Source organism: Rhinichthys klamathensis, unplaced genomic scaffold (genome assembly GCF_029890125.1).
Source record: "Rhinichthys klamathensis goyatoka isolate OS25496 unplaced genomic scaffold, OSU_Roscu_1.1 h1tg000109l_1, whole genome shotgun sequence".
NCBI classification, from domain to species: domain Eukaryota; kingdom Metazoa; phylum Chordata; class Actinopteri; order Cypriniformes; family Leuciscidae; genus Rhinichthys; species Rhinichthys klamathensis.
In genome coordinates, this window is record NW_026606647.1 from 2,528,832 (window position 1) to 2,548,123 (window position 19,292).

Consider the following 19,292-nt stretch of genomic DNA (forward strand, 5'->3'; position numbering starts at 1 on the left):
GAAGCAGTTCTACTCACCGCCTGTGGTTCCAACGCAAGACCGTTAACCTTTAGTGTTGGGACTGCTCCATCCTTGAGAACTAAACGATTAGCAAATCCGGCTTCGAACTGGGCATTGTTTATAAAAAAAAATCATCCTCGAAATACATGGAACAAACGAGAACACTTGCACAACTCTGTTGATGTTCTGGAAAAACAAACTCCATCCACTGGTCCCTTAACGCTTGATTCTTTGGGAATCTGTGCAGTGTTGTCTTGCCTTGGCAACCGAAAACACACTTCTTTGGTGACATATTGCAGCGCAGCCGATGCACAGCGCTTTGATGGGCATAGGTTACGGCTATCTATCGCTCTACAGCTGCTCGCGCGCCCTTCCGAGAGAAGTGCCCTTAGGACCGGATAAGGAGATTCCGGCGCATCTGACGTCATACAGGCCCATACTCGAAAAAAACTTTCCGAAACTTGTGACAACCAGGAAGGAGTATTTTGAGAACAGAAATACTCAATCAAACGTACAACTTAATTTTTGAAACTTTGTCCATGTTTAGCATGGGAATCCAACTCTTTAACAGTGTAAAAAACTCACTATGCATGAAATAGCATTTCACCCCCCCTTTAATGAATTATTTTAATAATATTATTTTTTGTTTTAGTTAACAACACTTGTTTACACAAAGTATAGCATAATGGTCTCCAGTAAACTTCAGCCTTTATCTTTTGACCTGCAGGAAACAATACCAAGCAACCAGCAGAGCTACATTTCACGAGAGCTGCGTTCAGGCACAGACTACCTGATCACTGTAATTGCTCAGTACCCAAACAGCTTGGGAGAGTCAGTGTCTGCCAAGGCCCGAACAAGTGAGGACTGCACTTAACAGAAATATGAATATTTAATTTAGCTTAACTCCGAAAACAACTCTCATTCTCTCTTACCCCAAACTGCCCTCTAGAGCCTCTCCTGGGTGTGACTACACTGCGACTGGTCCAGGCCGGGTTTTTTACTCTGGCTTTGGGCTGGGACACTCCAGCTGACCAAGTACAGGGCTACAGAATCACTTATAGACCTACAGGTGAGAGAGACACACAACTACATGCATACTAATCCACAATTCTATTACATTTCTCAATAATTATTGTACTCTTTGAATAGTGAATATTGTTGTGTGAGTCAGTGGAAGAGATTGTGAAGGATAAATATAGAAACAGATAGAGATGAAAAGGATAACTGGGACAAGCAGCACTGTAATATAAACTAGTTTTATTGCTAGTTTATTGCTATTGTTATTGTCTATAGAAGATGCAAGTGGTGCTTGCATGTGCAAAACTCGTCACCACAGTGTTTTTATGTGGTTTTCCAGAGTGTTGCTATGTGGTTGCTAAGCTGAAAGTCGTACATCTGATCATATATAGAAGTAATAGCAGATATATGCATGTATATGATGATTAGATATTCTTGTTTGTTGCACAAAGAGTGCAGATTACACACCAAATGTAATACTTAGGGTGAGGAGTTTAAACAAACCCCTATTTCTAAGTGTTAGCAATACTAATAGTGATTATCTCAGTGGCAAGCACCACCAGCTAATGATTTTAGCAGTTTGATAAAAAGAAGATGGGGAGGTGAAAGAGTGTGTTTTTGTTTCCCAAAGGCATTTTTATCAATCGCAGGAGTGCCAGTTTGCTTTACCTGGTTGGTATCCAGGTGTGAGCTGGCAGAGAACAGATCTTGTCAGATTAGGTGTGGCCCTATGTTTAATCAGGTTAGTTTTTGAAGCTAGAGGAAGATGTTTCAACCTGCCTGTCTCAGCCCAATGTTGCTTGAAAATGAATAGACTGAAACTGTGATTTAAACTTATACTGTGTCATTAACTGACTCATGTATTGAAGATATGCTGCGTTTGGTTGGCCGGCTGGTATGGGTTGCACCGTTGCTATGAGCTGCTACCACTGTACAAACTTCAAAACTTTTCCATGTTAAGTCCCGCCTAAAGAGGTATGGAGAGTCTGGAGATCCAACAAAATGAGTAAAATATGAGAAAAAAGCATTTGTGGCTTATGAAAAGCTATACAAATGAGGATAACCTTGAACAAAGAACTAACTGTGAGGTATGCAGATAAAGAGATGCATTTTCCTTGTGCATGGTGTAATTCATAATTTGTTTTTCCTGATTGATTGGTTAACAGGCCAGACTGGTGCACAGCTGAAAGAACAATCTGTTGGAGCGGACTTTACTTCTCTGACTTTGCTTGGTCTTAAGCCAGACACAGAATACGTGATCAACTTGTACCCTTTAATTCCCCGCAACAGTGCCTCACCAGCTACCCTGACTGCCCGTACATGTGAGTCATCATATGTTACTGTTCAAAAGTTAGGGGTCAGTTTTTTATTTATTTAAGAAATCAATACTTTGTTTTCAGCAAAGACACATTGAATTGATCAATTAAATGAAAGTATTGTGTAAAGACATTTATAATGTTATAAAAGATTTCTATTCCAAATAAATGCAGTTCTTATGAACTTACTATTCTCTGAAGAATCCTGAAAAAAGGTTTCCACAAAAATATTATCCTTTTTCAATGTGATAAAAAAAAAAAAAAAGGATTCTGGAGCACCAAATCAGCATACTGTATGCATTAACTGTTTTTACTGTGTTATTGATCAAATAAATGTAACCTTGGCAAGCATAAGAGACTCCAAACATTTGAATGGAAGTTCAGGAAGTACATGACAGTCTGAGTCAGCCACACAACATGTTGTCTTCTCCTGCATCTCTGAAGTGTACATGCTAATATATAAAGCTCTTTCTGTGTATCTGCCTGTGTTTGCAGTGCGTTTAGACGGAGTGCAGCAGCTCTCCGTTGAGACCATCTCAAGTAACAGTGTTCGAGTCCGCTGGACAGGCGTGACAGGGGCCAGAGGATATAGAGTCGTTTGGGGCCCTTTCACAGGTCAACATCCAAATCTCAGCTGATTTTTGAAGAGGCTATTTTTAATAAAATGTTTTCTGCAATGTGATATAGTAATGTATCATCCAGTGAGGATGTCTATGAGTGTCGTAGATGTGATTTCATAATCCCTTAGAAGCTTATTTACTTTTTTTCAGATTCCTGTTTTCTGCTAAGAGTCTTTTTGCCTGTGTTTTTTTTTTTCAGGAAGTGATGTGGATACTGTAGAGCTGAGAGGTGATAGTGAATCTCACACTCTGGGGAATCTGACACCAGACACAGAGTACATCGTTACAGTCATCGCCCTGTACAACGGAGAAGCTGAAGGACCTGCAGCCACTGCACGTTTTAAAATAGGTATACAAACACACATGCGGACACATCAACATTTAATGGTACGTCGGAGTGGTGGATACAATTTTTGAAAGGGATGCACTGGTTTGGAAATGATTCCTGCAAAAGGTCATTTCTCAGGCATAAAATAAATAACTAAATGAAATATATGCATGTATTGTTCTTCTCTTTCAGATGTCCAGCTAATGTGTAGTAGAGCATTAATTTGTACAGTTGTGTACTTAGTAGACATTGTGTACAAATGGTCTTGAGTTAAGAATAGCGCAGAGGGAAAATTTAAGGCAGCATGACAGGAAACCAGATGTGTGGCACTTTTTCCGTCTTGCGCGTAGTTATCACACACAGACAGTGAGGTGGTTGCTTTTAATCTTGCTATTGACTCACTGTCTGCAAGATCAGAACATAAGAACTATTTTTTTTCTTATGACTCACATATTGAACAGCAATTGAACGCGTGAGGGTGTTTGTATATGCATGTACATGTTATAGCGAGAGACAAAGAGAAAGAAGGTAACTGTCTATAAATATAACAGGACATAAACTTCAGAAAGATGGAAGCCATTGTTTTAATATTTTATGGGTCAGCAGGGGAGATAAAGCTAAAAGATGTTTAATGCATTTGGCTTTTAGAGCGCTCCGAGCAACAGGTCCTGAGAGCTACGACAACAGGACCCACCAGCATCAGATTAAGCTGGAACCTCATACAGGCCGCCAGAGGCTACCGACTGGAATGGAAAGCCGGAGAGAGTAAGAAACTCTTTAGTAAAACACAAACACACACACAAAAAAAAACAGGATTTTACTAAATTTAACAGTATATTTTTCAATACAACAATTCAATAATTTTCTGTCGTAACAAATTACTTTGTTAATTACTTTGTTAATTACTTTACAAATTACTTTGTTAATTACTTTACAAATTACTTTATAAATTGTCGTAAAAAAGTATCCATATCCATTATGGGATGTGGGATTTTATTGTAATTTACTTTAAATGGATTTTCTCTCAGCATGTTCAATTGTGTTACACAACACAAATGATTGAACTGTGTTACATAGAAAGATACGCCTTGAAATCTATACTATATATTGCAGTGTTGCATGGAAATAATATTTTATAAAAAGTTAAGGGGTTGTTTGCAATGCAGTTGTATCTGATATGAACAATCTGCATACAAAACATAATTTTACATAAATAATAAACTGAAAAATACCATTTGAACATTACAAACAAGTAACTAAAAGTGACTACAGAAACAACAAACTTTAATAATTTTTTGTGATCTTTTTGTAATCCTGCTGACCACAGGAGGCATAGTTCAGAAGCAAGATTTCCCCCAAAGCACCACCAACTATGAGCTCAGAAATCTGCAGCCGAGCACCGAGTACGTCATAACTCTATTTACACTCTACGATGGGCGAGAGGAAGCTACTTTCTTTTCAACCAAATCAACAGGTCAGAAAAATCATTTGATGGAAACCAACGTGATATTGTTTAAAGTTCACTATTGCAGTTATTGTAGAGACCACTAGAAGTGACAAATATTTTTCTAATTTTACACAGATTTTCATTTTCATTTAATATTATCTCAATATTTTATGAAATTAACAATTTACCATTTTTTAATAATCTCAAAGCAGAATTCAAGCTGTATGAAACAAGTTTGTGTCAACCTGATGTTCATGTTATCCAGCATGGTTTGGAAATGAACCAGATGACCTATAAATAGTACAGACTAGTTAAATATTTCTATGTTTAAAATTGAATTTAGAGTTTATAAAACAGTTTGGTGCTTATTTGTCTAGGATGTGACTAAATAATTCGTTTTTGTTTGTGCCTCCATGCCTTTCATGTAATATGTTGACTCGTGGGTTGTCTTTAGTAGAGCAGTCAGTCGGTCGTGTCACGAACCTGAGAGTGGTGGATTCCCTTGGAAACATTATACGAATAGGATGGACAGGAGTCGCTGGGGCAACGCAGTACAACATCATCATACTTAATACGGAATGTGAGAATATTATTCCCTTTTGATACAAATACAGTATGTCAGTATAGCATTTAAATGTTACTTTGTAATACAGTATATCATTAATGAGGTTTTCATTCATTAGATCTGCCACTACATTCCCTGTTTCAATCGGTTTACCCATATTTTACAGCAAACACAGAGGTGAACAGAAGAGTTCCTGGGAATCAGACCACTTTTGACCTACGGGACCTCATTGACGGTTTGCGCTACGCTGTCAGTGTGACGGCACTAGTCGGATCCAATGAAGGGGAACCAGCAACAGTGTACATTAAAACAGGTTTGAGCATGCATACTTTTTTCTGATGTACCAGTGAGGTTGTTTTTACTCTGTTGACTCTTAAAAGAGGTTGACAATTGTCAGTGTATATATATCAGGTTCATAAATCTGGGCTATGAAAAATGTAGATACTACTGAAGACACTGTGGATGCATTTTTAATGTGCAATCATTTGGTCTGAAAATAACCAGTGGTAACTATATTTTCAAGAACCACCACTGAGGGTGACCAACTTGCGGGTAGTTGGCAGCAACAGTCGACGAGTCAGGATTGCATGGAGTGGTGTTTCTGGGGCGACAGGTTACAGGGTTACCTGGAGACAAAGCAATAGTAGGATCTGTTTTTGCAAACACTAAGGTTTCCTTTTTTAATTGATATATCATTTATGTTGGATTTAATCAGTCAGCTGCTCTCTCTCTCTCTGTCTCAGCTGCAGAGGAATTCCGTGTCTTAGGTGGCGATATCACTACCTACACTATAGATGGGCTGCAGCCAGATGATTCTGTTGTTGTGGGTGTTGCTCCAGTGATTGATGGGCAAACTGGAGAAGTGGTCTCTGTGTCTACTAGAACCAGTGGTTCTACTGGAATAGTCACAGGGCTACGAGTCGTTGAAGCAACATCCACAAGGATACTAATAACCTGGACTCCTGTGAATAGAGCAACAGGCTATAAAATCACCTGGCGGCGTAGTGATGGTACGGACAGCATTCAATTTAGTGCCCTAAATTGGTGCTAAGATGGAAGTGGAATTATTTTCTTTTGCTTTTTATATTGTAGGAGTGGAAGACTCTGAGAATGTGCGCGCTGATGTGGCTTCCTATGCCATTGATAGACTCCAGGAAGCTGCATCCTACCAAGTATTAGTCTCCGCCCTTTTTAATTCACGGGAAGGACCTGTTGCCACTGTGACTGCAAGGACAGGTAAAACTCCTCAGATGTTCATTCATTAAGACACAACCATAAGCAAGCATTCTAGACATGTTCACATGATTATACATGTCTTTTTGTTTTCAGAAATATTCAATTAACCATACACGTGAAATTTTACAATTTTACAATTTAACAATAAAATTAAAATGGGCAATTCTTATTTTTTGTGGAGTATTGAAGAGTGTGTAAATGATTTATCCATGCATATCATTAAAAAAAATCATGTGCCCTTATAATCTTTAATCAAAAACATTATCCTCCCCTTCCCCTCACAATGACTTCTCTTCTCTGATAACATGCACCGGCATGAGGGCTGGACAATAATCTCTCTCCTTCACCATCCTTCCACTCGCACGAAATGGTAGCAGTTAGCAAATGACAACAATCCTACAATCTAATCAATTTCCAATGGACAAAATCAAGTCTCGCCCTACATTTTTTTGTTTGTTTGAGAAGCTATTACACTCATATATATATGTCACAATAGGGAAGAAAAGACAATTTCTGAGATTTCAGCAATAAGAAAGGTTAAATATTAGTCTAATTTTCAACTGTGCCTATTCTATTTTTCAGATCAGGCCATTGTGGGTCGCGTCACCAATTTACAGGTGCTGGAGGCCCAAGGGGAGGTTGTTCGAGTCAGCTGGGTTGGAGTTCAAAATGCGACATCATACAGAATACTCTGGAAGAGGACAGATGGTGAGATCTTACAGTAATTTTAAAGTAAACGCTCACATAGTAATTTCCTATAGGAAAGAAAAATCACCCATAACATCTTTGGTATCTCAGTTTTCTCCTAGACTGCAGTAATATTAAATGAGATACTTTTGCTTAATACTAATTTTTGTTTTTTATTATTTAAGATTTTAAATTAAATCAAAATGCAAAAAGGTTTTGGTGTTGGTTTGTAACCTCCAGGGGTTATAGCTCATAAAATATATAGACTATAGACCATGATAGAAAAATAAAATTGTGAGTGTGATTATAGGTGAAGAGGAGCAGAGTCAGCTGGTTGGTGGTAACGTGACATCAGTGGATCTGAGGCAATTGGATGAAGGGGCACAGTACGAGGTTAAGGTTTTGGCTCTAGTCCGGAACAGAGAGGGCCCACCCGTCTCTGTCAGAGTCACCACGGGTGAGTGGTTTGTTTGTTTCCCTGCTTTTCGAGTCATATTTACTTATGTATGTTTTTGGAGAAGTTCATAACCGTATTCACATACTTTTCTATTCTGCAGAATAAATATATTCACAAAGTGTACAAAATAAAGACGTGAACACTTTTCTTTTGATTGTCTTTTATTGTGGCTTGGCTAAAGATCAGATCAGGTTTAAGAGAGATGTTTCTTTATGAAAGTGCTTTGAATTTACTGTTTGTTGTCTAGGGGGACAGAGGGTGACAAGAGTAGAGGGTTTGCGTGTTTTGGATTCGACCCCAGGGGGGCTCCGTATAACCTGGAGAGCAGTGAGAGGAGCCAGCTCTTATCAAATCTATTGGAGGTCTTCACAAGGTAGTTATAAAAGCACACATGTATCCACATACACATACCAGACACAACTAAGTTTATGTAATGTTTCTATTATGACTAGGTGAGCCTGAATCAAGTCGTCTGATTAGTGGTGATGCAACTTCGTATACCCTTGATGGACTGCGTCCTGGTCTAAGCTACACTGTAAGATTGTCTGCTGTGGTTAACAGTGAAGAGACTGAAGCTACCTCTATCAGAGCAACCACTGGTACACACGACACAGTCTATCTCACATTTGATCTCTCTGTCTTTTTCCAGACTCTTTCATTCATTATTTTTGTCTCTTTTTTTAGATGCCCTACCACCCGTGAATGGTTTGAGTGTGACAGACAGTACTGAGAATTCAGTCCTTTTAGGCTGGTCACCAGTAACTGGAGCTACAGGCTATATTTTACGCTGGACAGAGGAAGAGGGTGAGTCTTCCAAAAATTCAAGAATTGATAGTGTGTGGTTTATTAATGATCAAAAACACAATTAGAGTTGCATTCACTTTTTAGTGTATTATATACTCTCTCTTTAGACACAGGAACGGGTCAGTCTGAAACGCTGCCCGGAACAGCCACCTCGTACCGTGTGATCGGTCTACGACTGGGCCGTCTATACCGTTTCACTGTGCAACCCACCTTCCAAAACCAGGTTGGACCGGAGACCACCGTGGAGGAACGAACAGGTTATATACGGTTTCTGTCTCTTTCACTCCGAGTTGAAAGCATAAAACACACATGAGGATTTCAGATGCATTGTGCACATATTAATTACAATTTTTTTTTTTTTATCTAAGGCTGTCAACGTTAACTCGATACGAACTCGATAAATGCGATACATTTTTGTCCAGTTTAATGCTTTAAAATATTTAACGCAGCATCCGTAAATTTTTGTCATCCTTTGGGTAGCGTTACATTATGACCATGCTCGACAAGACAAAAGAGACCGCACTGCCTGTGAATGACCTGTCTATGTGACACACGCACGACACAGAAAGACGCGTGCCAGTGTCGTGCGCACAGACAGCGCGCCAGAATATAGTTCTCTTTTGCGCTTGAACGAACAATAACACACACATTATGCCAAAATGTCAGTTTTGTCAAGTATCCTCATGACATAAGAGCAGTCTTAAATGAGTTGAATAAAGTCTTAAATGAACGTAAAGAGTTGTGAGAGAATGAGGCGTGTGTGAGATCCGCGTCATGTGCAGTAGCGGCTGGTTTTAAAGGGACAGCAGCCAATAAAGCTTCCTGTCAGTAAAGTTAATCAAAGAACAAAGGGAACAGAAAAAATTACTCACTGCTCTCGACTTTTGTAGCTTTAAAGGATTAGTCTTTATTTAATTTATAATTTATGCAGTGCAGACTGTTTGCAATTCAATTTCTGTATATTCCTACCTGTTAGACAGGAAGGGTACAGGTAAATATGACATTTATTATGGCTTTATGTGAGGATTGTTTGAATTTCACTTAAATTAAAAGTTGTTATATTTTTTGTAGCCTAATAAATGTTAAAAAATTGATAGCTTTCAATTACACTGTAATGTTGATTGGCTATAATTAATGTAAAAATTTTGGAGGGGAAATAATTTTTATCTAGACATCAATAGCTGTATAAGTATCAGTGATACTGACCTTCATTCATAAAAAGATGCCATTAAACAAGTATTTAAAATATACTGTCTTTATGTTGTTTTTACAATAATTTGGAGATTAACTGTGAAATTATTCCATTGTAAAATATATAAACTAAATATAAACCTATAAAAACGTAAGTGTTGTTAATTGCGATTAATCGCGATTAATCACATAAAAAATGTGTGATTAATCGAGCAAATTTTTTAATCGATTGACAGCACTAAATAAAACATACTATATGATTGGTATTTTAACAAATGTAAGTACTTATTTCAGTATTTATATGCATTTGTGTTTCAGTATGAGCAATATATTTAATTTACCATGATTTTTTACTTTAAAATAAGTAATAATTATGTTTATAGAAAATACAGGTCTGACTCTTTCAGTAAACCTTTGTGAGTTTATTTTATACAGTACTCTCTTGACTTTGAAGTTGAGGCAAATTATAGCTTGCATATCTAACATAATATAATAACATGCTATTATACTAGTCAGTCATAGGGAGATTTTTCGCTCACATGCTCTCACTACTAGCAATTTTTTAAAAGTTACAGAGACCGACAGATGGTCATAGTGCTTGATGTCATGTTTAGGGCTGCAACGATTAGTCGACGTTGTCGACAACGTCGACAATAAAAATTTGTCGACAAATATCTTTGTTGTCGAGTAGTCGTTTGATCTCACGTGACCTAATGTAAGGGCCTGCAATCCCGCGATTTGACCGCTACGGCGCTGTAGCGCTAGAGTGTAGTGCAGCCCTTACAAATGCTATTGCGGTAGAAGAGAAAACAGCGCGAATTATGACAGTGCAAACGAATCCGAACTAGCAAGGTTTAGGTTTGGGAAAGTTTCACAAAACTTCAAATCAAGAATGCTGTCGTGTGCAATTTTCACGGGGCACAACATGCATGTTGGAGTGCAAGAGGAAACATCCCGGCAAAAGAGGAGCCGGTGAGAAGTGAGTGTTCTCCAGCTGGAGCTTACTAACCAGCGGTAAATCTCTCTTTATTAGAGAATGCAATACTACTAATAATAGTAATAATATTATCAATAGTAATATAATTACAGTAATGTGATGACTTATTTTGTATAGAATAAAGCTTGATCGAGCTTAGGAGTCAGGGCTGTTTTTATTATTGTAACACTATTAGTATATTAGGTATTATTATAGTCTTATCACTTGCCTGTATTTTGTTCAATAATCATGAAGACTTACAAAACGAGATGTTATATCCTTCCTATGATATAGGAATAATATCATGGCAGTCACTTTATCATACTATAAATTAAAAGGTGAATGAGAACGTCTCTGTCAGCTCAATTGTCATGTAAAAAAAGATTGAAATTTTATAATTATAATAATTGTTTGCAGATTAATATTTTTCCATTCTTTGTGTCCTGAAGTAAATGTCCCTTTTTCTGTTTCAGTTCTAAGAAAAGCAGTGGGCCTATTAAACAATGCTTAGAGAGCATTTGTGTGTGATTTGAGTTGGACCGAAATCTGAAAACTTAAAGAGAATGACCTGTTTAGTTGGCTCAAAGTTCATTAAAACAACTATTTCAAAAGCTGAAGTGATTTTCTTTTTTTATATTATAGTTAGAATATGTATAACTCAATGTTTTAACTAATTGGAAAAGCTGAATAATCGTTCCAAACTTACTGATTAGTCTGCAAAATAATCGATGATTAGTCGATTAATCGTTCTAATAATCGTTAGATTAATCGATTATCAAAATAATCGTTTGTTGCAGCCCTAGTCATGTTGTACTTAACACACTATCAATGTGCAATGAATGTAGTCATCATTTATATAGAAAAACGCCTGAGCATAGGTTTATTTTTACAAGCCAAGATTTCATGGCTGTGTAGCTGTGTAACAAATGTTTCTAGTTGTTCTGCAAACAGCAGTGATGATTTAATGGACTACATGAATTGCAACATTGTTTTACTGACTGTATTGTTCTTCAGCTGAATTCCTGGCTTAATATGTCTAATACATCCATGTTTTAGTGTGTGTTGGAGGCCGTTTGGATGTGGTCTTCCTTGTGCCTGCGTCTCGTGATCGCTCTGGCCTGATAGCACGTGTGTTGTCTCTGTTGGCTAGTACTGCTAGATCCTTCACCTCCATCGGTCCCAGAGACTCTCAGGTGCATTTCTTTCTAGCTTTTTACACTAGGTACTATGTACTATAATATGTACAGTAGTCATGGTGTTAAATGTTTTCTTTTTTTATAAATTGAGAGTACCCTCTTCTGACAGCGTGAATGAGGCATTGAGCAGGCCAGTGTTAATGAAGTTCTTGTAATACCTGTTTGCTCCAGATGGGGGTGGTGATGTACAGTGAAGATTCAAAAGTGCGCTTCCTCCTCAATCGTCATAGCAACAGTGAGACCCTTCTGCGGGATATTTTGTCCACCCCATTCAATGACAGACCAGGAAATAATATAGGTTAGTTTGTATGTTTAATTTTTAATTAATATTTTTAAACTTTGTGGCTATCCTGTTTTGATGTTGGTGTACCATGAGTAAGTATGTGAACGTCCAGGTCATGTTATATATGTATATCATCCCCCCCCACACACATTTTTTCCACAGTAATGAGAGCATTGGAGGTGGCTTTAACTGTGACAAAACATAACACCAAAGTTTAATTATTTAATTTGTTCAAAATAAAGTTGTGAGGTACATCAGAATCTAAATTATATATATGGTATCATTATGTTAAATGTGAGTGTACTGATATTTTCTGATTTTATGTGCAGGCCGGGCAATGACATACGCGCGTCAGTTTTTGCTGAGCACGCCAGCAGGTCGGAGGTCTGGCGTTCCTGGGGTGGTTGTTATTATCGCTGACGAGAAGTCAACCGATGATCTTAGCAAACCTGCTGCCACTGTTAGAGCTGATGGTAAGCCATACAAAATCAGACCCAACATATAAATTTACACACACACAGCAAACCATCCCGGCTGCTCTGTCCCATGTCCATATGAGTGAGTTAGCGCTGTAATAACTTTGTCCCTCAGGTGTGACAGTGTTGGCGGTAGGAATTGGACGTGCAGACCCTACAGAGCTGCGTTTGGCAGTGACTGATGGCAGCACTCAGAATCTGATCTTTGCTCAAGACACAAATCAGCTCTATGGTCTCCACCCCGACCTGGCAGACCTCCTCTGTGGCCTTGCACGGGGGACCGGTGTCACGGTCAGATACAATCCATCCGTCTAAGCTGTCATTAATGTCGTATCATCATTTTTTTTATTATGACGCTTGCTTGGCCTGTCAAGTCTGCGAGAGTCATGATACAGCAGAAGGTTTCAAACCTCTTTGATAGTGTCTATTGATGAGAAAAGAAGACCTCGTACAAAAAAGACTCACTTTGATTTGTTGTCTCCTTTTAGACAGGGCCTTGTACTGTAGAGTGCCCCAGGGTAAGTGTGTATTGAAAATACACAAACACCTAAACATAATTACAGATAAAAGCTGCATATACACTTAAGCAAGTTTTGTTTTTGTTTACATTTGCACATCTACATGCAACTTGTACCACAATATATATTTACTTATGTCTTTGCTGCAGGGTGCTAAAGGGGAACAGGGTCAGAAGGTAATAATTATCTTTCTTTTTGTTTTTGCACATAATAACTTCAAGTTGAATTGTTGGCCTTTATATTTACTGTAGTTTTCTTGTGAATACATTGTGTCTTTTTGTGTGTATATAGGGTGAAAGAGGCAGAGATGGAGTGGATGGAAGGAAAGGCGAGCCTGTAAGTTCATCTACATGCACATTTAGCTGTGTTTGTTCATCTACACAATGGGATTCATTAATTCTCAGTTAGAACCAATGTGTTTCTACATGCTTGAGTAAATGTCTGTCTAATTCTGTGCGTTTGTTTTTTAAAAAGGGTCGTGATGGTTTATCGGGTCGTGAGGGCCCCAGAGGACCAGAGGGGCCACCAGGTCAACCAGGCAGTGGTCTGGGAGTGAGAGGAGAGAAAGGCGAGAGAGTAAGTGGCACTTAATTATGCATACACACATACGCACACAGATCCCACTTGTTAATATAATCTCACCCTCTCTATTTGTTTCAGGGTTTTCCAGGATTGGACGGCAGTCCAGGTGTTCCAGGTCGTTCTGGTGCAGTTGGAGTACCAGTAAGAATGAAACATGAATAATGTAATTAAGTGGTGCTGTTAAAACAGGTATTTGTGGATATATGAACCTCTAAATGCATAACATGAATGGGAATGATCAGGGCTGGATGCATAATAAAACCTCTTAATCTCTTAATTATTTAAATCCTCTTTAAAACAGTGCCACTTAAAATATTAAAGCTAAACAAATTCTCACTAACTGATTTCTAACGCAAGTTCATTGTGTGATGATATTCTGTTTTTTAGGGCAGTCAGGGATTACCAGGTGTTAGAGGAGACCCCGTGAGTACTCATTAACAAACTGCATAATATAGACAAAAAACACACACTAATTCTTACAAAATGTTTTATCTGTTTTGTTTTACAGGGAGAACCAGGTCTTGTGGGGCCTCTGGGATTGAAGGGAGAGAAAGGTGAAAGGGTAAGAGTGATATTCAAATTAATCTCTCACTGCTCTACTCTACCCCTTTATTTAGCAGTTTTTTACTATTTACTACAGGGGGAATCTGGATCTGCTGTTGGAGGAGGTTTACCAGGCCGTAAAGGAGAGCCAGGAATCCCAGGGATCCCTGTAAGAAACACAAGAAAATCACTCTCACCTGCACATTGACAAAAAAGCAGCATGTATGAGCACTCAAGTAAACAACAGGGTTATTACATTACCCATTCTATGTCTCTCTGTACTTTTAGGGCACTCCTGGTCGTCCAGGTGTGGTTGGGGCAAAAGGAGAGGCAGGCCCACGAGGTCTGTCTGGACAGGATGGTCGCCCTGGGTTGTCAGGCTCTCCAGGGCTTCCTATTAAGGTCAGAATCCCTTGCCTTTTCTGTTTAAGGTGTCTCTCAATGTGCAGTATGGCTTCTCTCCATATAACAGATGCTGGTAATGAAGGCTTGATGGAAGAACTCACAGCTCAATTGGACTTTTGTTGTGCCAAAAGTGATAAGTGACACTGTCGCTATAGTTGCTCATAAGAGAGTACTGGTTTGGCTCCTGTTGCACGTCCATACAGATAGTATTCGAGACACTACTGTAAGTTGCTATGTAAACTGGACATTTTGAGATTCGCACCTGTTATGATGAGGTGGAAGCAAGGAGGAAGCAGGATCCAATTGCAGCACACTTTATTTAATAAACTCAAACTACATAAAGACTCTGGCTAGGGCACAAGACTCAGGAACAGAACCACCAACATCAATGTTACAACAACAAGAACTCACAAGGACTGGACTGAAACACAGGGCTTAAATACAAGGGCAAACAAGCTAAACAAGATGACAAGGGGGCGTGGTTAATCAGGGACACCTGGGAAGACTAATAGAGATAACGGGGAGCGGGAAAACAGGGAACAGGACTGAACCAAGTGCACAAAGACAGGGGGAACACAGACAGACATCACAACAGCACCAGTAATTAAATATAATTCATTGTTTTCACTGTTTGAAGTTTCAGATATCCCTTCAGCTTATCATGTACCTGTCTGATTTTGTGTTTCATTTCATTTTCCTGCAGGGTGACAAAGGCAGCCCTGGAGACAGGGTAAGTCGATATAAATTCTTATGATGAAATTTCTTCTCAAAAAAGACGAGAAGACAATTGACAGTATAAGAATGATACAGAACAAATATTATGAAATAAGACATCAAATGGTGTGTAAACCACTATTTTTCTAGAGTTACACTGTCCAAAAGCGACAAAGCATGTTTAGGCTGATTTAATAATGTAAATGCTAAATAATATTTTTTGACAATCAATTAATTTATATGTAGTCTATTTTTTAGTGTATGTTAAACATACAGAAATATTATTGTATTTATTGCATGTATTCCATATATTAGGAACAATTTCATATGCCTTTAATACACAATCTATGTAAACATCAAATGGAACAAGAATTTACATTAGTTAAAAAAATCTTTTGCATCATTTCAGAAGTTCACCACACTCCACTGATATAAATGAAATTAGTTTTACGATGCATTTCTAGTGAATTTGAAAGCAATAATAATTATTTATTTTCGATGTGGAGAAGCAAGCACACTTGCAGAAAAGTGTCCTATGTTGTTTAAGGATTCAACAAGGATAAAGTAATCTAATCACTGTGAGAACTCTCTGATGGCATACTACCATCTGTTATGACAATGCATTTCTTGAACATAAATGTTTTGATCTGTTTATTCTGATTAATAGGGTCCTCCCGGAGTGGGCAGTGGGGTTGCTGCTAAAGGAGATGCCGGTGAACCCGTGAGTGTTTTCATTATTCATGACAAAGTGGCAGTGTAAATGGATGTTGACATGTGTATGTGTGACTGCTGCTGTAAATTGGTTGTGTGTACTACAATGTGTGTTTTTATTGCATGCACTGAATGGTATATTTGGGGTTTTAGGGAAGTCCTGGACCGTCTGGTCCACAGGGCCCACGAGGACTGACTGGACAAAAAGGAGCTAAAGGAGAAACTGTATGTTTTTGTCTGACATATATATTTTTTAACATTGTTTGTAAGCAATTTTATTTTGTGGGTTTTTGTAAAATGTCTGCTTTTCTTGTCTATGGATGCGTTTCCTTAACCTGGCCTGTGTGTGTGATGGTGTTGCAGGGTGAGAGTGCTGAGGGTAAACCAGGCCCCCAAGGAAACACCGGAGACCCTGGTGATCGGGTATGAAAATCTTTCACTAATATGTTTCATGCTCACTCTAACATTCATTCTTATTCTTCTTTTATTCTTGTAATTTTGTTTCAGGGTCCCCGGGGACCTCCGGGTGAAATCGGAACTAAGGTAAAGAAACTAATTCAGTCCATAACTTTATTGTGACTTGTGTCATCAAACTTTCTGAATGCATAATCTATGAATCAGTTGATGAAGTTTTGTTTTTTATTGTTCCTTCAGGGTGACCGAGGACAGACTGGAGCTCCTGGTTCAGATGGAGCCACGGTGAGTATGTGTCTACTGTCTAGACATGATCTGAAACATCTCTCTATCAATGTATCCAGATTTGTACCATATTCATTATACTCTTTAGTGTTCTTCAGGCTTGTTTTGAATGTTATGTGTGCTAAGTCATTTAATTCACCTTTAACAAACATAGTACAACAATTTAAATTAGTGTCATTTAATTTTGATATCATTCTTTGTATAATTTTGATGTTTTTTAGGGTGACCGAGGACTTTCAGGTCCAGCAGGAGAAAAGGTGTAACCCTTAAGCTACATAAGACAGATATAGATATAGCCTAGATATATATTTTTTTTATAAGAGAGCTGTGGGTAATACTGTACTTGTTTGTATGTTAGGGAGATAAAGGTTTAGCAGGCCCCCCTGGACCTCAAGGACTGAGGGTGAGTGGCTGCACAAACCATGATAAGTCACAAGCCATGTGAAAATGCATGAGTGTACATGCATGTTGTAAATTATTTATACGTGCCCTCAGGGTTTGCCAGGGAGCAATGGCCTTCCTGGAGAGAAGGTAAGTAAAGATGTCAGCTCAACAAACAGCATTAATCTTGCATATATATACAGTATATGTATATATAAGTATATATGAATTTATGTGTCTCTGTTTGCTATAAGGGCACCGAGGGTGCAAAAGGGGAACCAGGAAGCAGTGTAAGATCAGACTTTTCATGTTTTATATTGTATATGAATGTTTAATGCATTTGTAATTGTCCTCTTGATGGTGACATTCTTCACTGTGGCTTTTTTTTTAGCAGGGTCCAGGTTCATTTGGGAGAAAAGGAGAGCGGGTATGACTTTTAAGAACAATGCAGAGACTTTGTCTGTGTCAGATAACAGTATTTCCATTTTATTCTTAAGTCTTTTTATACTGACATTTAGATGGTACAAAACCAGCAAAATCTGATTTTTAATGCCAAAGTTCCATTCAAACCTTCAACCATTTTAACTCTCTTTTATTTCTTCTTTTAGGGTGAAAGGGGCTTTGCAGGTCCTGATGGTGCTAAAGGTGATAAAGGAGATGCAGGACAAAAAGGGGAAAGGGTGAGTTTTGTGAATGAATGAAGGTGTTCATCTGGGAAACCGCCTGCTCTTATGAGATAGTGAGGACATTTTAAAATCGAAATTACACTTACAGTTGTGGTCAGAATTATTGGCAATTATTGATAAATATGATCAAAGATGGCTGTAAAAAATAAATCTGCATTGTTTATCCTTTTGATCTTTCATTAAAAAAATTGCAAAAATCTAACCTTTCATTGAAGTAAAATAATTGAAAGTGGGGGAAAATCACATTATGAAATAAATGTTTTTTTTTACAAAACATGTTGGCCACAATTATTAGCCCCTTTACAATTTTTTATGAGTAAAATATCTCTGAAGTAAATTCCCATTAATATTTAAATTTTTTAGAACACCAGGGTGACTAGGAACATGAAATTGTCTAGCTATGACTTGTTTCACATGAGGAAACACAAAGGCCAAATTCCCTTAATCATCCATCACAATGAGTAAAACCAAAGAATATAGTTCTGACTCTCCAAGGATCATAGATGGAGAATTGCAGAGATTAGTTGAGTCTTAGGGTCAGAAAGCTTTAAAAAAATTCAAACAACCCCTACATCACCACATGTTGTTTGGGAGGGTGTCAAGCTAAATCTGCCTCGCTCATCTAAAAACAGACTCCAGCATATTCAATTGTCAGACACGACTGGAACTTCAGAAGGGACGAGATTCTATGGTCAGATGAAACTAAAAAAAAAGCTTGTTGGCAGCAAGACCCAGATGGGTTTGGTGCAAACGGATAATAAGTACCCCATATCCACGGTTAAATATATTATAATGCTGGATCTTTAATGTTGTGAGCCTATTTTTTTGCTTGAGGTCCTGGACATCTTGTTCAGATACATGGTATCATGGAATCTAGCAAATAGCAACAGATTAAAAATCTAAACCCGACAGCCTCTGCTAGAAATCTTATAATGGCCTGTGGTTGGATCTTCCATCAGGACAACGATCCAAAACAAACATCAAAATCAACACAAAAATGTGTCACTGTGCACAAAAGGAAGCTTCTGCCATGGCCTACCCAGTTCCCTGAACGGAACCCTATAGAAAATAAATGGGGTGAACTGAAGAGATGAAGCACCAACTTGGAACTGGGAATCTGAAGGATCTGGAGAGATTCCTTTTGGAGGAATGGTCTCTGATCTCTTTTCAGGTGTTCTCCAAACTCATCAGGCATTATAGGAGAAAACTCAAAACTGTTATCTGGGCAAAAGGAGGTTGCAAAAAGTACTTAATGAAAGTGTGCCAATACTTCTGGCCAAGGTGTTTTGGAGAAAACCATTTATTTCATAATGTGATTTATCCCCCATTTTCAATTCTTTTACTTCAATGAAAGGTTAGATTTTTGTGAAATTTTTGAATGAAAGATCAAAAGGATAAACAATGCAGATTTATTTTTACAACCATCTTTGATCATATTTACCAGGGCTGCCAAT

General features: G+C 38.1%; 1 protein-coding gene across 4 annotated transcripts in view; it reads left to right on the plus strand.

The window, feature by feature from the left end:
* col7a1 (collagen, type VII, alpha 1) overlaps window positions 1-19,292 on the plus strand; it is a 62,764-nt gene that overhangs the window by 12,095 nt on the left and 31,377 nt on the right. For 2 of the 4 annotated variants that reach the window (XM_056253854.1, XM_056253855.1), the window contains exons 8-50: window positions 728-857; window positions 950-1,069; window positions 2,184-2,339; window positions 2,829-2,948; window positions 3,153-3,302; window positions 3,930-4,046; window positions 4,609-4,755; window positions 5,183-5,308; window positions 5,460-5,606; window positions 5,817-5,936; window positions 6,037-6,303; window positions 6,386-6,529; window positions 7,112-7,237; window positions 7,527-7,673; window positions 7,921-8,046; window positions 8,126-8,272; window positions 8,358-8,477; window positions 8,585-8,734; window positions 11,701-11,837; window positions 12,012-12,138; window positions 12,453-12,596; window positions 12,715-12,890; window positions 13,088-13,117; window positions 13,267-13,293; window positions 13,409-13,453; window positions 13,592-13,693; window positions 13,778-13,840; window positions 14,087-14,122; window positions 14,208-14,261; window positions 14,340-14,411; window positions 14,531-14,644; window positions 15,351-15,377; window positions 16,029-16,082; window positions 16,226-16,297; window positions 16,436-16,495; window positions 16,580-16,615; window positions 16,727-16,771; window positions 16,993-17,028; window positions 17,130-17,174; window positions 17,267-17,302; window positions 17,407-17,442; window positions 17,544-17,579; window positions 17,761-17,832. In XM_056253854.1, the coding sequence (XP_056109829.1) occupies window positions 728-857; window positions 950-1,069; window positions 2,184-2,339; window positions 2,829-2,948; window positions 3,153-3,302; window positions 3,930-4,046; window positions 4,609-4,755; window positions 5,183-5,308; window positions 5,460-5,606; window positions 5,817-5,936; window positions 6,037-6,303; window positions 6,386-6,529; window positions 7,112-7,237; window positions 7,527-7,673; window positions 7,921-8,046; window positions 8,126-8,272; window positions 8,358-8,477; window positions 8,585-8,734; window positions 11,701-11,837; window positions 12,012-12,138; window positions 12,453-12,596; window positions 12,715-12,890; window positions 13,088-13,117; window positions 13,267-13,293; window positions 13,409-13,453; window positions 13,592-13,693; window positions 13,778-13,840; window positions 14,087-14,122; window positions 14,208-14,261; window positions 14,340-14,411; window positions 14,531-14,644; window positions 15,351-15,377; window positions 16,029-16,082; window positions 16,226-16,297; window positions 16,436-16,495; window positions 16,580-16,615; window positions 16,727-16,771; window positions 16,993-17,028; window positions 17,130-17,174; window positions 17,267-17,302; window positions 17,407-17,442; window positions 17,544-17,579; window positions 17,761-17,832 (4,242 nt within the window). The remainder of the gene's footprint in view (window positions 1-727; window positions 858-949; window positions 1,070-2,183; window positions 2,340-2,828; window positions 2,949-3,152; window positions 3,303-3,929; window positions 4,047-4,608; window positions 4,756-5,182; window positions 5,309-5,459; window positions 5,607-5,816; window positions 5,937-6,036; window positions 6,304-6,385; window positions 6,530-7,111; window positions 7,238-7,526; window positions 7,674-7,920; window positions 8,047-8,125; window positions 8,273-8,357; window positions 8,478-8,584; window positions 8,735-11,700; window positions 11,838-12,011; window positions 12,139-12,452; window positions 12,597-12,714; window positions 12,891-13,087; window positions 13,118-13,266; window positions 13,294-13,408; window positions 13,454-13,591; window positions 13,694-13,777; window positions 13,841-14,086; window positions 14,123-14,207; window positions 14,262-14,339; window positions 14,412-14,530; window positions 14,645-15,350; window positions 15,378-16,028; window positions 16,083-16,225; window positions 16,298-16,435; window positions 16,496-16,579; window positions 16,616-16,726; window positions 16,772-16,992; window positions 17,029-17,129; window positions 17,175-17,266; window positions 17,303-17,406; window positions 17,443-17,543; window positions 17,580-17,760; window positions 17,833-19,292) is intronic. The other 2 variants (XM_056253856.1, XM_056253857.1) reach the window with 2 other exon arrangements.